General features: G+C 44.3%; 1 protein-coding gene across 2 annotated transcripts in view; it reads left to right on the top strand.

The window, feature by feature from the left end:
* LOC120017547 (inositol polyphosphate-5-phosphatase A-like) overlaps positions 1-17,186 on the top strand; it is a 264,969-nt gene that overhangs the window by 148,172 nt on the left and 99,611 nt on the right. For both annotated transcript variants that reach the window (XM_038960386.1, XM_038960385.1), the window contains exons 7-8: positions 9,484-9,536; positions 10,397-10,516. In XM_038960386.1, the coding sequence (XP_038816314.1) occupies positions 9,484-9,536; positions 10,397-10,516 (173 nt within the window). The remainder of the gene's footprint in view (positions 1-9,483; positions 9,537-10,396; positions 10,517-17,186) is intronic.

The following is a 17,186-nucleotide window of genomic DNA, read 5'->3' as shown; positions in this document are numbered from 1 at the left end:
ACTAGTTTTGGCAAGTTTGTTAGGACATTTGCTTTGTGCATGACACAAGTAATTTTTCCAACAATTGTTGATTATTTCCCAATTCCAGTGGGTCAGAAGTTTACATACACTAACTTGATTGTGCCTTTAAACAGCTTGGAAAATTCCAGAAAATTATGTCATGGCTTTAGAAGCTTCTGATAGGCTAATTGACATCATTTGAGGTCAATTGGAGGTGTACCTGTGGATGTATTTCAAGGCCTACCTTCAAACTCAATGCCTCTTTGCTTGACATCATGGGAAAATCTAAAGAAATCAGCAAAACCTCAGATATTTTTTTTAGACCTCCACAAGGAGACATTTCCAAACGCCTGAAGGTACCACGTTCATCTGTACAAACAATAGTACGCAAGTATAAACACCATGGGACCACGCAGTCATCATACCGCTCAGGAAGGAGAGGCGTTCTGTCTCCTAGAGATGAACGTACTTTGGTGCGAAAAGTGCAAATCAATCACAGAACAACAGCAAAGGACCTTGTGAAGATGCTGGAGGAAACGGGTACAAAAGTAAGTATATCCACAGTAAAATTTGTTCTATATCGACATAACTTGAAAGGCCCCTCAGCAAGGAAGAAGCCACTGCTCCGAAACCGCCATAAAAAAGCCAGACTACGGTTTGCAACTGCACATGGGGACAAAAATTGTACTTTTTGGAGAAATGTCCTCTGGTCTGATGAAACAAAAATAGAACTGTTTGGCCATAATGAACATCGTTATGTTTGGAGGAAAAAGGGGGAGGCTTGCAAGCCAAAGAACACCATCCCAACTGAGAAGCACGGGGGTGGCAGCATCATGTTGTGGGGGTGCTTTGCTGCAGGAGGGACTGGTGCACTTCACAAAATAGATTGCATCTTGAGGAAGGAAAATTATGTGGATATATTGAAGCAACATCTCAAGTCATCAGTCAGGAAGTTAAAGCTTGGTCGCAAATTGGTCTTCCAAATGGACAATGACCCAAGCATACTTCCAAAGTTGTGGCAAAATGGCTTAAGGACGACAACGTCACGGTATTGGAGTGGCCATCACAAAGCCCTGACCTCAATTCTATAGAAAATGTATGGGCAGAACTGAAAAAGTGTGTGCGAGCAAGGAGGTCTGTAAACCTGACTCAGTTACACCAGCTCTGTCAGGAGGAATGGGCCAAAATTCACCCAACTTATTGTGGGAAGCTTGTGGAAGGCTAGCCGAAACGTTTGACCCAAGTTAAACAATTTAAAGGCAATGCTATCAAATACTAATTGAGTGTATGTAAACTTCTGACCCACTGGGAATGTGATGAAAGAAATAAAAGCTGAAATAAACCATTCTCTCTACTATTTTTCTGACATTTCACATTCTTAAAATAAAGTGGTGATCCTAACTGACCTAAGGCAGGGAATTTTTAGTAGGATTAAATGTCAGGAATTGTGAAAACTGAGTTTAAATGTATTTGGCTAAGGTGTATGTAAACTTCCGTCTTCAACTGTATTAATGTTGTGTGTTTGCTTTGACCCCTACTCATACCCCTGTCACACACAGCCTTGCTGTCTCATGTAGACCTCTCATGTCCACAATGGGGGTGAACAGGATCCTACTGTGATCCCAAGTCCCCTGGGTTGAGTCTGCTGAAATGACAACCCCTCCCTCCATGTATGCAAAACACACTGCCTTCATACTCCACAGACTGTGAGTTATGGCTTGAAGTGGAGGAGAAAGGAGGGAGGGACATTAATTGAAAAGCTGAATAAGAAGGAACTGGACAAAATAGCGGGCAAATTTCTTTTGAAAGGTCGATGTGATGGATTTGGTGACCTGTCATTTCTTGTTGTTCCGTCAATCCTTTCAACTCGCCCGAGTATTTATAAATATATTTGTTGGTGCAGTAATACATGCTTCCAAAAAACATTGCATCGTAAGGATTTCTCCTTGGCTTATATAAATAAAGTGTTCGACCGAGACGTCAATGTCCACTTTCCAATGATTGTGCACGGAAGTGGAAAAAAACTAACCGGGCCGTAGATCATTGTCCATACAAGTTTGTATTTCTTGGTTGCTACCACACGTCTGCTCATAAAAGCATTGGTTGTGGACTACACTCAGACACCCTTTAAGTACCCTCTGCTGTAAACTCTGATATTATGATTATGCGGCAGCCATACAAGTCCAGTTTTCAAAGTCAACATCCCTTTAAATGGGAAAGTGGTATTGTTTCTACCCATGGTCCAAAGACCGTCCAGCTAGATCTGTCCTATAGGCTACCTGCCCCATTCCCCTGTATGTACTGTACTGTATGTTCTCCCCTCAATCCCCACTGTCTCTATAAAGGGCTTGTCCTTCCCGTAAACCTCTACACAACACTGGATTTGGGACATTTTAAACAGCAGCACCTTCCCTCCCATCCCACACACACTCAGTCTGGTCCAGTTCCTACTAAGCACACCCCAGTCAGACCCCCCTCTCTTATTTGATGGGGATGATGGAATAAAGATACATGGGGGGTTCTGCATGAGGCCAAATCAGTCAGGGTTTGTGTGTATTACTTATTACTCACAGTGCATATCTGTTACGGGGACCTGTGTAACCCTGTCCTGTACTCCCTTATGGGTCTGCCCCACCGCACACTGTTATTTATAGGAGGATGGTCTGTCAGCTGAGATATAAGAAAGGTCAACAACAACAAAAACAGAGTGTGTTGTGGGGGACCGGGGAGTGGGATTGGTGTTCCGCAGTCCTGTACCACCATGACACGCGTGACATTTCATAGTGGAAGTGAGAACTTCCGATGGACACAACTGGGGAGTTTATGGTGTCGCTTCATCTAATAGCGAATCCATTTTATAGCCCCATAGCTCGCTCTCCACTACTCCCCTCTCCGTCCCTTATCTGTATTGGCTGGGAGCCTGGCTGTCATGGCTGACCCACTCTGTATAGCTGTTCATCACTGTCACAGCCTAGGCACCCATCACTGGCCACGGAAGGTCAGCCTGTGTCACCCTCAGCCTCACAACCTTTTACTGCTTCACTCCACCACCCGCCCCCATGGTGACCCCTCACTGGCCAGGCCAGACCTGACCCCTCCCAGACGATGGGGTCTTGGGGTGGTTGGACATCACCTGGGCCTACGCTACTCTGTCAGATGAAGTGTAGATGTTGTCTCTGTCTGTCTCACTCACTGATGATACTGTGGCTGTGGTACCAGCCTGAGTGGCAGCTTTTCAGCTGTCCTGCCTAGAGCAATAGGAAATGTACATTTTTATCTCTCCGGCCAGGGTTTTTTCCCCCCTGGCCCTGTAACATGTTCTGTAGGCATTAAGGTGAGGTCGACGTTTCACTGTAGCGTTTGATTGGGTGCATGACAGTTGGTTGTCACTCCCAGTCTGAATGTCCCAGTCCCCTTGTGAATGACAGCTCTGTGTGTTGATAAATGGAAGGGAATGTGTGCAGCATGTGTGCGTGTCACATTAACCAAACGATAAGACAAGGGTCAATCAGTCATAGGAGGAGGAAATGGGGCAATCTGAGGTTGCACGTCAGGGACGTGATGGATTTTTATGTTGTGATTTGTAGTTAATGGCTCTTTAAATTAAATTTAGATTACATATATTTCGCGCTGCGTTAAGAGAGCAGGTTTGGACACCACCCTCTTCTCTCCTCCTCACCCCCCCCCCCCCCCCCCCCCCCCGTCCGTCATCCTCTTCATCCTCTTCTCTCTTTATTCAAGTTCTTACAATGTTGTTACATACTGTATATCACGTCATATATATACAGTACATATATAAATCTCTCTCAGGAAGTCAGGTAAAATAAAGATGAAATTGAGATATGATGCCAACAAATTTCTACTTACCACCTAAATGTAAATGTGGGTATTGAATCTGTGTTTTGTTGAATTTGTTGAATTACTTTCTCATTTATTTTCAACGACTGCATAATGTAAGGTATTCGTTATATTATTTGTCTTTTTAAATTATCACAAAATATTTATCAAGTGCATTATGTTCATGAAAAACTATTTTGGTTTACCTTAAACCAGGCCGCGTACCGCAGCTGACCCGGAGCACATTCCTCTCACGCTCACTGCTCTCACTCTCTCTCTCACACACTCACTCACTCTCACTCATTCTCTATTTCACTCGCTCACTCACTCACTCACTCACTCACTCACTCACTCACTCACTCACTCACTCACTCACTCACTCAAAGTCACAATGTTGGACAGTGTGGTATAATTGGACCCATACATTCTGCCAGGCGGTATAGATTAATTCAAGTATGCTAATGTAATTCAATTTGATACAGTTCATCTTGTACTAATGCAGATTGAAGGATGTGAAACGCAATCAAATTGCTTTCAGGCCCACACATTTGCATCTAAGTTTTTAAATAAAATTAGTCAATTTGTAATTATGTGACCTGGGCCATAATTAGTTTATTCATCGCCATGGTTAACTCCCCATTAGGACGCTTCGATAGCTCCTGGGTTATTTGTTTATTTATGCATTCAAAATTAGGACGGTTGCGGCATCAATTTGTCTCTCATTTAATAATGAGCTTCATGGTAAATCATGTGCTGTGTGAGAGCTGGGACTCCTGACTGGGTAATTCACTCAGTAGCACTAATGGGGCGAGGCTATAGGAGGTTGACCAGGTGGCTATTGGTCAGGCCTCAGACCATTTTGGAGGTAATACTGTTTTTCCCCGTTGTCATGCAGTGTCATTGGGCTCAGGTTGGACAAATGTAAATACAGGGGAAATGGAAACAGGGGAAACAAACTCTTAGAGGGTTGTCTTTGCATTGGTATAGCACTCGTATGAATGGGATGACTGTGTATGCCATTTGAGATTGTATTTTTAAATTAATTGAATATTTAAAACATACAATATACTAGCAGTGAAGCCGCTCAACAACTACATCACATTAGTCATCTAACAGACTCACATCCAGAGTGACTCACAGAAGCAACCAGGGTCAACGCCCTGCCTAAGGGCACGTCGACAGATCTCCCACAAGGTCAAAAACGGGGACCCAAACCAGCGATCTATCAGCCAACAGCCCAAGCTCCCAACCGCCAGGCCACCAGCCCTATAAGATCCCCCCGAGCTGCCCCTCAACCATCCGAGACCCCCCTCACAGCCCCCGTCCCCGTCCCCAGGACCCAGGACCCTCGTCCCCAATGCACCAACAACCAGCAAAATGAACAAAATCGAATAAAGACCAAGGAAAACAGAAAACAATGCAAAAATCATCAAGGACAACAAAAATCATAACAGCAAGGCCAACTGAATATGTTTGACTGCATGTATGGCACTATTTACATGTTTGTGTCCATGTATGTGGGCATTTGAATGAGAGTGTGTGTGTGTGTATATGCATGTGTACAAACACCTGCTCGGCATCAGCCTCAGGCAAACTGGCATGGGCTGTAACAACACTGCCCCTCAGTGTCTTTCAAACTTACTTTTGTTTTGTTTAATTTTGACTTTATTTATTTTTTACTTTTATCTTTGACCGTCATTCTATCCCCTGCCCAGCAGCTCTATTCCCACTTGTCTCCAATTCCACATCCCAACCCTCAGCTTCACTCAGCCCATCCCACCTATCTCTGCTGGCCACCCTCTTCGGATTTCTACGCACCATATATCTTTCAACTATCTTTCAACTGTAATATCCTATGTTTCATGGGATCGTGGCTCAATGACGACATGGATATTCAGCTGGCGGGATATACGCTGCACCGGCAAGATAGAACAGCACACTCTGGTAAGGCGAGGGGTGGCGGTCTGTGCATATTTGTAAACAACAGCTGGTGCACGAAATCTAAGGAAGTCTCTAGATTTTGCTCGCCTGAAGTAGAGTATATTGTGATAAATTGCAGGCCACACTTCTTGCCTAGAGAGTTTTCAGCTATACTTTTCGTGGCTGTTTATTTACCACCACAGACAGATGCTGGCACTAAGACCACACTCAGTCAGCTGTATAAGGAAATAAGCAAACAGAAAACTACTCACCCAGAGGTGGCGCTCCTAGTGGCCGGAGAATTTAATGCAGGGAAACTTAAAATCAGTTCTACCAAATTTCCATCAACATATTAAATGTGCAACTAGAGGGAAAAAAATTCTAGATCTCCACACACAGAGACGTGTACAAAGCTCTCCCTCCATTTTGGTAAATCCGACCACAACTCTATCCTCCTGATTCCTGCTAACAAGCAAAACTTAAAGCAGGAAGCACCAGTTACTCGGTCTATAAAAAAGTGGTCAGATGAAGCAGATGCTAAACTACAGGACTGTTTTGCTATCACAGACTGGAACATGTTCCGGGATTCTTCTGATGGCTTTGAGGAGTACACCACATCAGTCACTGGCTTTATCAATAAGTGCATCGAGGGCGTCATCCCCACAGTGAGTGTACGTACATACCCCAACCAGAAGCCATGGATTACAGGCAACATTCGCACTGAGCTAAAGGGTAGAGCTGCCGCTTTCAAGGTGCGGGACTCAGAAGCTTACAAGAAATCCTGCTATGCCCTGCGACGAACCATCAAACAGGCAAAGCGTCAATACAGGGCTAAGATTGAATCATACTACACCGGCTCCGACGCTCGTCTTATGTGGCAGGGCTTGCAAACTATTACAGACTACAAAGGGAAGAACAGCCGCGAGCTGCCCAGTGACACGAGCCGACCAGACGAGCTAAATCACTTCTATGCTCACTTCGAGGCAAGCAACACTGAGGCATGCATGAGAGCATCAGCTGTTCCGGACGACTGTGTGATCACGCTCTCCGTAGCCGACGTGAGTAAGACCTTTAAACAGGTCAACATACACAAGGCTGCAGGGCCAGACAGATTACCAGGACGTGTGCTCCGGGCATGTGCTGACCAACTGGCACGTGTCTTCACTGACATTTTCAACATGTCCCTGATTGAGTCTGTAATACCAACATGTTTCAAGCAGATTACCATAGTCCCTGTGCCCAAGAACACAAAGGCAACCTGCCTAAATGACTACAGACCCGTAGCACTCATGTCCGTAGCCATGAAGTGCTTTGAAAAGTTGGTAATGGCTCACATCAACACCATTATCCCAGAAACCCTAGACCCACTCCAATTTGCATACCGCCCAAACAGATCCACAGACGATGCAATCTCTTGCACTCCACACTGCCCTTTCCCACCTGGACAAAAGGAACACCTATGTGAGAATGCTATTCATTGACTACAGCTCAGCGTTCAACACCATAGCGCCCTCAAAGCTCATCACTAAACTAAGGACCCTGGGACTAAACACCTCCCTCTGCACCTGGATCCTGGACTTCAAGACTAAGGCTAAGGAGATGATTGTGGACTACAGGAATAGGAGGACTGAGCACGCCCCCATTCTCATCGACGGGGCTGCAGTGGAGCAGGTTGAGAGCTTCAAGTTCCTTGGTGTCCACATCAACAACAAACTAGAATGTTCCAATCACACCAAGACAGTCGTGAAGAGGGCACGACAAAGCCTATTCCCCCTCAGGAAACTAAAAAGATTTGGCATGGGTCCCGAGATCCTCAAAAGGTTCTACAGCTGCAATATCGAGACCATCCTGACTGGTTGCTTCACTACCTGGTACGGCAATTGCTCGGCCTCTGACCGCAAGGCACTACAGAGGGTAGTGCGTACGGCCCAGTACATCACTGGAGCTAAGCTGCCTGCCATCCAGGACCTCTACACCAGGCGGTGTCAGAGGAAGGCCCAGAAAATTGTCAAAGACCCCAGCCACCTCAGTCACAGACTGTTCTCTCTACTACCGCATAGCCAGCGGTACCGGAGTGCCAAGTCTAGGACAAAAAGGCTTCTCAACAGTTTTTACCTCCAAGCCGTAAGACTCCTGAACAGGTAATCAAATGGCTACCCAGACTATTTGCATTGTGTGCCCCCCTCCAATCCCCCCCAACCCCTCTTTTTACGCTGCTGCTACTCTCTTTTTATCATATATGCATAGTCACTTTAACTATACATTCATGTACATACTACCTCAATTGGGCCGACCAACCAGTGCTCCCGCATATTGGCTAACCGGGCTATCTGTATTGTGTCCCACCCGCCAACACCCTCATTTATGCTACTGCTACTCTCTGTTCATCATATATACATTGTCAGTTAACCATATCTACATGTACATACTACCTCAATCAGCCTAACCGGTGTCTGTATGTAGACTTGCTACTTTTATAGCCTCGCTACTGTATATAGCCGGTCTTTTTACTGTTGTTTTATTTCTTTACCTACCTATTGTTCACCTAATACCTTTTTTTCACTTGGTTAGAGCCTGTAAATAAGCATTTCACTGTAAGGTCTACACCTGTTGTATTCGGCGCACGTGACAAATACACTTTGATTTGATTTGAACTGTGATGTTTAAGTTTAACATTCAATTTCAATCTATCTAATGGAATAGAATCCACAGATAGGAAAGTTGATGATAAATACCTTTACTAAGAGTATTAGTTATTGAGTGACCCGGTCTCTCCAGATCTCCCAATAATACTATTTCTACGGTCAATTTTAGATCATTGTTATGCATTTTCAGACATTCCTGAATCTGAGACCAGAAACAGGCTACCTGAGGGCAATACCAAAATAAATGGTCTATTGATTCTGTATTCTCACATCAAAATTTGCAGAGCTGTGATGATTGTATGCCCCAAATATCCAACATTTTGTTGGTGGCAAGAATTCCATTTAATAATTTTAGCTGAAAAGCACGAAGTCTTGAATCTTGCGTAATTTTATATATCAACTTAACCCTGTAACATGGAATCGGTGCATCAAAAATCTCTTCCTAACTGTTTTGTAATCTGTATGGCACAGCTGTCAACATCCTGGTCCTCAAATGAAACTGTTATACTTTCCTATTTATGCTATTTATATTCCTCCTCCAGTTTTGATCTTTGATATTGGGCAGACAGACCAGTTCCCTACCTCCTCCTGCTGCCAATTGCCTCCTCCATTTTTGGGGTAATGCTGTAATCAATTGGTTGTAATCTTGGATTGAGCAGACCTTCCCATACAATTCTGATAACTCCATGAAAGACAACTCTACATTTCCAATTTTCAATATAATATAAAAACAAAATACCCTTTTCAAACAACTTTCCCATAAATACAGGTATTTTATCAATCGGCACATTTGAGTTCAGCCAAAGTGTTTGTTCTATTTTTTCAGGGGATGAAATTGAAATTGTAGCCAGCTCTGCATTGCTTGTTTAAAAAAAAGAGATACTTTGAAAAAAGTATCATTTTCAGGTAATCGAAAATGAGACATGACAATCTGCACAAAGGCAAAAAGGCCATTTTTAAAAAATGGATGAGCTTTTCTTAGTAATCTACTTGAGAACAATTGAAGGTGCACTGCAGTAAGGTCCAATTCCATGCGATCCATGCTCACATTCAGTTGGCATGATGTCTCCCTCTGTTACAGTGCAAGTGGTCCAGAAAAGGCTTCATCAGGACTAGATGGGCTCTGGCTGACTGGTGAGTTTCCAAGACATCTCATTACACCTCAAACTACACCTATGATCAAACAGAATTTCTCAGCTTTTCATTGAGGTGCATTTTAGGGTCACATCCAGCTGTGACTACCCATAAAGCCTAGCAGTATCACCCGCAGTACCTGTCACTTTGGCTTTACTCCACTATCCATAGGCTATATCCCATGGGGCTTTGCAGGTCCCGGTCCAGTCTTCATAGAGAGGCAAGGTAGAGTCAGTCTTCCCTAGAGAGAGAGGCTTTACTTCTCTCCCCATCCCGGGATTAGATTAGACGTAATCTCGTTAGCCAAGCAGTTGCATATGACAGATGACAGAAAACATTACATGCAATTGAACCTGTGTGAGATGAATACAAACGTTTTGAGAGGGAGGGATGGAGGAGGGAGGGGGTTGTAATCGAATAGAAGGATGACATGAGAACAAAAGGGCTGAAATGGTAACACTCTAATAGAGACAGGCATGATGCGAGACAGGGACCTGAAGGGAGAGACAGAGGGAGGGAGATTGACAGGGATGGGAGAGAGGGACACGGATGAGAGGGACATTTTACCTATATATTTAGAAGTTTGTCAGCAGGAGAAGCGTCTTGAGGTGAGACATCCACTCTCATTTACAGAGATCGATATATAGTCAACAGTGGATCAATGAGACATGCTTAGCAGCATTAGCACCACTAGGAGTAAAGTGGACATGTCACTCAGCCTGTAGGGCAACCAGGCAAGTTAATCGAACTGCTCCATTCACAGAACCAAATGTATAGCACTGGTCCACAGGCCACGAGGTCAATCAAGTGATTCAGGTGTCTCAAACTCAAATATCCTGGTCTTTCGGTCTCCCCCACAGTGCCTTTGACCTGGTCAACATCCACCTGTTCCACGATGCCTCCAACATACTGGCCCGGGAGAAGAGCCCCTCTGTCTACTCCGGGATGAGACAGAAGGCCCTTGGCTTTGTTCTAGACAGGTGACTGGCACTCTCCTCTCACCATTCTCTCATCGCTCATCTTATCATTATCGCCAACCATCCTCTCAGCACCCTCTTCATCTCTCCTTTACCAATCTCACCATCTCTCCTCTCACCATCCTCTCCATTCTTCTTTTCCACTCGACCCTGAGCAACACACTCACCTCTCTGCCAGCAGAGAATCCTTCACCCAAGACCCCACTAAGCAAACAGGGGAGCCGTTCCAGCTAACATGCTAATGTGATTTATGTGATCTCCATTTACGGTGGAGCAGGATGATGGAGTGTGTTAAAGCAGCCCCTGCTCACTACCTGGTCATGCTAACACTGAATAAAAGCTATGTATCAGCCCTGCATTATGTGACCCCCACCAATGAAATCAAATCTGAATGCACAGCGTCTTTCACCTCCTTCCACTTTGAATCACTGCATACATATGGCCGGCATATATTATGAAGGGGTTTTGGCACCTCGTGAATTACGAGCTGTGTTTTATTCATTTCAAAGCTCATATTTACCCTCTCCTTGATTCTTTCATTTGATGAAAGAATGCTCTGCGTTTAATGGACAGGGAAGTGGGGGTGTTTGAGGAATAGGACAGCTTTTACAATTTTTATGAAGCCATAATTTACCTGGATTTATCGGTATAATGAAGTTTCAAAAGGACCTTTCTTGTTGCTTACGTTGAGGGTTTTGACCGTATTTTCTCAGCTTTGGTCATGCTCTTGAAGTTGATTTTTTTTTAAAGTCATCTCGTAAATACGGCTAAATGTCAAATTTTCTGCTGGAGGTTGAATAGCACTGGGCTGGTGAGTGGCAGTTTCCACGCTCCCCTCTTTTAAATCCCCTTGTGCTCAGAAGGTATCCTTTGCTGGTAATTCCTGGGACATATCATTAAAAGGTGACAATGGCAGGGTATTTTTTCCTTTTTCCGGGAGGTGGGAGGGGTAACCTAGGGGGATGGGTTGTGGGATGGGTGGGAGGTGTAGGCCTATGTTCCGGCTAGGCTGGCATCTCATGCAGGGGGTGAAGGAGGGGGGGCATCGCGCCTCAACCACTCACTTTGGGGAAACACTCGGGCGCAGATCCGGACTGCCAGAGAGAGTGAAAGAAGCTGGCTGGGGCGGGGGGAGGCATACAAAAGGCCCTGGGCTCTGTTAGGGGCAGTGAATAATGTGCTGCTCCTTTCACAGGGGCTGCTAACCTTTTGGCAGCCACCAGTGAACTCCATTCTCCTCCGCCGATCGGGGAAGACAATGTGCCCAGGCCCGGCTTTGAATGAAGTGCTACCACCAACAGTGTTCCCATTCAGAGGCCGGTTGGGAACCATCTTTTTGGCCATTGTCCTAACTCTGACTCCTACCCCAGAAAGAGAGAAGGGAAAGGGTGAATATCTATAGCCAAGGCCCCCTCTCTTTCCCTACCTCCCTCTCTCTGAGCTCTAATCTCTCATTGTGGGGAGGGGGTAAGGAGGGGGAGTGGACAACACCAGCTGAGATCCAGAGGGGCTGCTGGTGCAGGAGCCTGGTCAGTGATCTAGCCTAAGGAGCAAGCTCCATGGCTGGGCCCAACCTTAGCCCCTTCCCTTATCTTGGGCCCAGGCTAATAATGCAGCTTACGGCCCATTGAAAACACATCTGATAAGCCCTTTCCTCTGTGGCCCTTTTAACTGCTAAACAGTGTTTATCTCCAAAGCCCTTCAAGGCCTCCAGGGAACAATGATAAGAAGGAACAGCCAAACCTCTCCATTGAGTCACATCAAAAAGGCACTCCTCTGGTCTCCGGCTGATGTGGGGCCAGCAACTTCATGAGAGCCTATTTGAAATGTAAACCCTTCATGCTTGTTTTTATTCCTCAACACCATCCCCTTTGAAGACTGAAATATGAGCACCAAATGGCACCTAACGTTATTTACTCCGTTTATTCATATGCGTATTGCTAGACAACCATTTGGAGGTCTTGCCATATATTTTCAAGTAGATTTAAGTCAAAACTGGAACTTTGCCGCCCAGGAACATTCATTGTCTTCTTGGTAAGCAAGTCCAGTGTCGATTTGGCCTTGTGTTTTAGGTTATTGTCCTGCTGAAAGGTAAATTAATCTCCCAGTGTCTGGTTTAAAGCAGACAGAACCAGGTTTTCCTCTAGGATTTTGTCTGTGCTTAGCTCCATTACATTTGTTTTTTATCCTGAAAAACTCCCTAGTTCTTAACGATTACGAGGATAGCCATAACATGATGTAGCCACCACTATGCTTGAAAATATGGAGAGTGGTACTCAGTAATGTGTTGTATTAGATTTGCCCCAAGAATAACACTTAGTTTTCAGGACAAGAAGTGAATTACTTTGCCACATTTTTTGCAGAATTACTTTAGTGCCTTGTTGCAAACAGGTCAGTATTATGGAGTAACTACAATATTGTTGATCCATCCTCAGTTTTCTCCGCCATTAAACTTCATCATTGGCATCATGGTGCAGTCCCTGAGCAGTTTCCTTCCTCTCCGGCAACTGAGTTAGGAAGGACGCCTGTATCTTTGTAGTGACTGGATGGTGAATCAATACACCCAAAGTGTAATTAACAACTTCACCATGCTCAAAGGAATATTTAATGTCTGCTTTTTTAATTGTTACCCATCTACCAATAGGTTCTCTTCAAATAATGGCCCCGGAGGGGATGGCTGCCGTTTTACGGGCACCTAACCGACTGCTATTTTGTTTGTTTTTTCGCATTGTTTGTAACTCATTATGTACATAATGTTGCTGCTACAATCTCTTATGACCGAAAAGAGATTCTGGACATTAAACCAGCGATTACTCACCTCGAACTGGACAAAGATTTTTTCTATAATGAGTCCGACATGAAGGCTATACTGCTTTGTCAAGACAAGGCCCAAATCTCCAACGTGAAGAAAATACTGAGAAAAAGGGGGAGGAGGACGGGGTGTCTTGTAAGATTTGGCCGATGAGTAGGTAAACCACCACTTCCCTCCGTATTATTGGCCAACGTGCAATCATGGAAAACAAACTGGACGATCTACAATTAGGACTATCCCACCAACGGGACATTAAAAAAGATAATATCTTATGTCAACATTCACAAAGCCGCGGGGCCAGAAGGATTACTAGGACGTGTACTCAAAGCATGTGCGGACCAACTGCCAAGTGTATTCACTGACATTTTCAACCTCTCCATGACTGAGTCTGTAATACCTACAAGTTTCAAACATAATACCATAGTCCCTGTGCCCAAGAAAGTGAAGGTGACATGCCTAAATGATTACCACCCCGTAGCACTCACGTTGGTAGCCACGAAGTGCTTTGAAAGGCTGATCATGGCTTACATCAACGCCATAATTATGGAAACCCTAGACCCACTCCAATTCGTATACCGCGCCAACAGATCCACAGATGACACAATCTCAATCGCACTCCACTGCCCTTTCCCACCTGGACAAAAGGAACACCTATATGAGAATGCTGTTCATTGACTACAGCTCAGCGTTCAACACCATAGTGCCCTCAAAGCTCATCACTAAGCTAAGGACCCTGGGACTAGACACATCCCTCTGCAACTGGAGTATGGACTTCCTGATGGGCCACCCCCAGGTGGTAAGGGTAGGCAACAACACATCTGCTACGCTGATCCTCAACACTGGGGTCCCTCAGGGATGCGTGCTTAGTCCCCTCCTGTACTCCCTATTCCCCCACGCCTGTGTGGCCAAGCACGACTCCAACATTAACTTTGCTGATGACACAACAGTTGTAGGCCTGATCACCGACAGGGAGGAGTTCAGAGATCTGGCAGTGTGGTGCCAGGACAACAACCTCTCCCTCAATGTGAGCAAGACAAAGGAGCTGATCGTGGACTATAGGAAAATGAGGGCCAAACAGGCCCCCATTAACATCGACGGGGAAGTAGGGGAGCGGGTCGAGAGTTTCAAGTTCTTTGGTGTCCACATCACCAACAAACTATCATGGTCCAAACACACCAAGACAGTTGTGAAGAGGGTACAACAACTCATTTCCCCCCTCAGGAGACTGAAAAGATGTGGCATGGGTCCTCAGGTCCTCAAAAATGTATACTGCTACACCGTCGAGAGCATCCTGACCATTGCATCACCGCCTGGTATGGCAACTGCTCGGCATCTGACCGTAAGGTTTTACAGAGTGTAGTGCATAAGGCCCAATACATCACCGGGGCCAAGTTTCCTGACATCCAGGACCTATAGACTAGGTGGTGTCGGAGGAAGGCCCAAAAAACTGTCAAAGACTCCAGTCACCAAAGTCATGGACTGCTCTCTCTGCTGCTGCACGACAAGGGGTACCGGAGCGCCAAGTCTAGGACCAAAAGGCTCCTAAACAGCTTCTTCCCCCAAGCCATAAGACTGTTGAACAATTAATCAAATGGCCACCTGGACTAATTACAGTTGAAGTCTGAAGTTTACATACACTTAGGTTGGAGTCATTAAAACTCGTTTTAAAACCACTCCACAAATTTCTTGTTAACAAACTATAATTTTGGCAAGTTCGGTTATGAAATCTACTTTGTGCATGACACAAGTAAGTTTTCCAACAATTGTTTACAGACTGATTATTTCACTTATAATTCACTGTATCACAATTCCAGTGGGTTCGAAGTTTACATACACTAAGTTGACTGTGCCTTTAAACAACTTGTAAAATTCCAGAAAATGATGTCATGGCTTTAGAAGCTTCTGTTAGGCTAATATACATCATTTGAGTCAATTGGAGATGTATCTGTGGATGTATTTCAAGGCCTACCTTCAAACTCAGTGCCTCTTTGCTTGACATCATAGGATAATCAAAAGAAATCAGCCAGGACTTCAAAAAATAATTTGTAGACCTCCACAAGTCTGGTTCATCCTTGGGAGCAATTTCAAAATGCCTGAAGGTACCACATTCATCTGTACAAACAATAGTACGCAAGTATAAACACCATGGGACCACACAGCCGTCATACCGCTCAGGAAGGAGAGGCGTTCTGTCTCCTAGAGATGAACGTACTTTGGTGCGAAATGTGCAAATCAATCCCAGAACAACAGCAAAGGACCTTGTGAAGATGCTGGAGGAAACAGGTACAAAAGTATCTATACCCACAGTAAAACAAGACCTATCTCAACATAAACTGAAAGGCCGCTCAGCAAGGAAGAAGCCACTGCTCCAAAACCACCATAAAAAGCCAGACTACGGTTTGCAACTGCACATGGGGACAAAGATCGTACTTTTTGGAGAAATGTCCTCTGGTCTGATGAAACAAAAATAGAACTGTTTGGCCATAATGACCATCGTTATGTTTGGAGGAAAAAGGGGGAGGCTTGCGAGTTGAAGAACACCATCCCAACCGTGAAGCACGGAGGTGGCAGCATCATGTTGTGGGGGTGCTTTGCTGCAGGAGGGACTGGTGCACTTCACAAAATAGATGGCATCATGAGGGAGGAAAATTATGTGGATATAGTGAAGCAACATCTCAAGATATCAGGAAGTCAAGGCTTGGTCGCAAATGCGTCTTCCAAATGGACAATGGCCCCAAGCATACTTCCAAAGTTGTGGCAAAATGGCTTAAGGACAACAAAGTCAAGGTATTGGAGTGACCATCACAAAGCCCTGACCTCAATCCTATAGAAAATGTATGGGCAGAACTGAAAAAGTGTGTGCGAGCAAGGAGGCCTACAAAACTGACTTAGTTACACCAGCTCTGTCAGAAGGAATGAGCCAAAATTCACCCAAATAATTGTGGGAAGCTTATGGAAGGCTACATGAAACATTTTACCCAAGTTAAATAATTTAAAGGCAATGCTACCAAATACTAATTGAGTGTATGTAAACTTCTGACCCACTGGGAATGTATTGAAAGAAATAAAAGCTGAAATAAATCATTCTCTACTATTATTCTGACATTTCACATCCTTAAAATAAAGTGGTGATCCTAACTGCCCTAAGACAGGGAATTTTTACTAGGATAAATTGTCAGGAATTGTGAAAACTGAGTTTAAATGTATTTGGCTAAGGTGTATGTAAACTTCTGACTTCAACTGTACATTGACCCTGTACATTGTTTTTACACTGCTGATACTCGCTGTTTATTATCTATGCATAGTCACTTTACAAATGACCTACTAACCTGTAGCTCTGTACATTGAACTCGGTACCGGTACCTCCTGTATATAGCCTCGTTATTCATGTGTAATTTTCTTGTTACTTAAAAAAAAAAAAAAATTCACAGTAGTTTATTTTGTAATTATTTTCTTAACTCTATTTCTTTAACTGCATTGTGGTTTTGATTCTAAGCGAAGCATTGGAATACCTCACTGGCCTTTGTGGTTGAATCTGTTTGAAATTCAGATACAGTTATTGTATGTGTGGGGTACAGAGATGAGGCAGCCATTCAAAAATCATGTTAAGCACTATTATTGCAACTCATTTTGTGAATTGTTAAGCACATTTTTGCTCCTGAACTTTAGGCTTGCCATAACAAAGGGGTGGAATACTTTTTGGCTCAAGACATTTCTGCTTTTCATTTTTTTTTTTTGTAAATATAAATTCGAAGTAAAACATAATTCCACTTTTACATTATGTTGCGTTGTGTGTAGACCATTGACAAAACAATCCAAGTTTAATCATTTTTATATTCCGGCTGTAACAACAAAATGTGG

Source organism: Salvelinus namaycush, chromosome 22 (assembly GCF_016432855.1).
Source record: "Salvelinus namaycush isolate Seneca chromosome 22, SaNama_1.0, whole genome shotgun sequence".
Classification (NCBI taxonomy): domain Eukaryota; kingdom Metazoa; phylum Chordata; class Actinopteri; order Salmoniformes; family Salmonidae; genus Salvelinus; species Salvelinus namaycush.
Note: the sequence above shows the minus strand (reverse complement) of the source record. Positions and strands in the feature narration are given on the sequence as shown.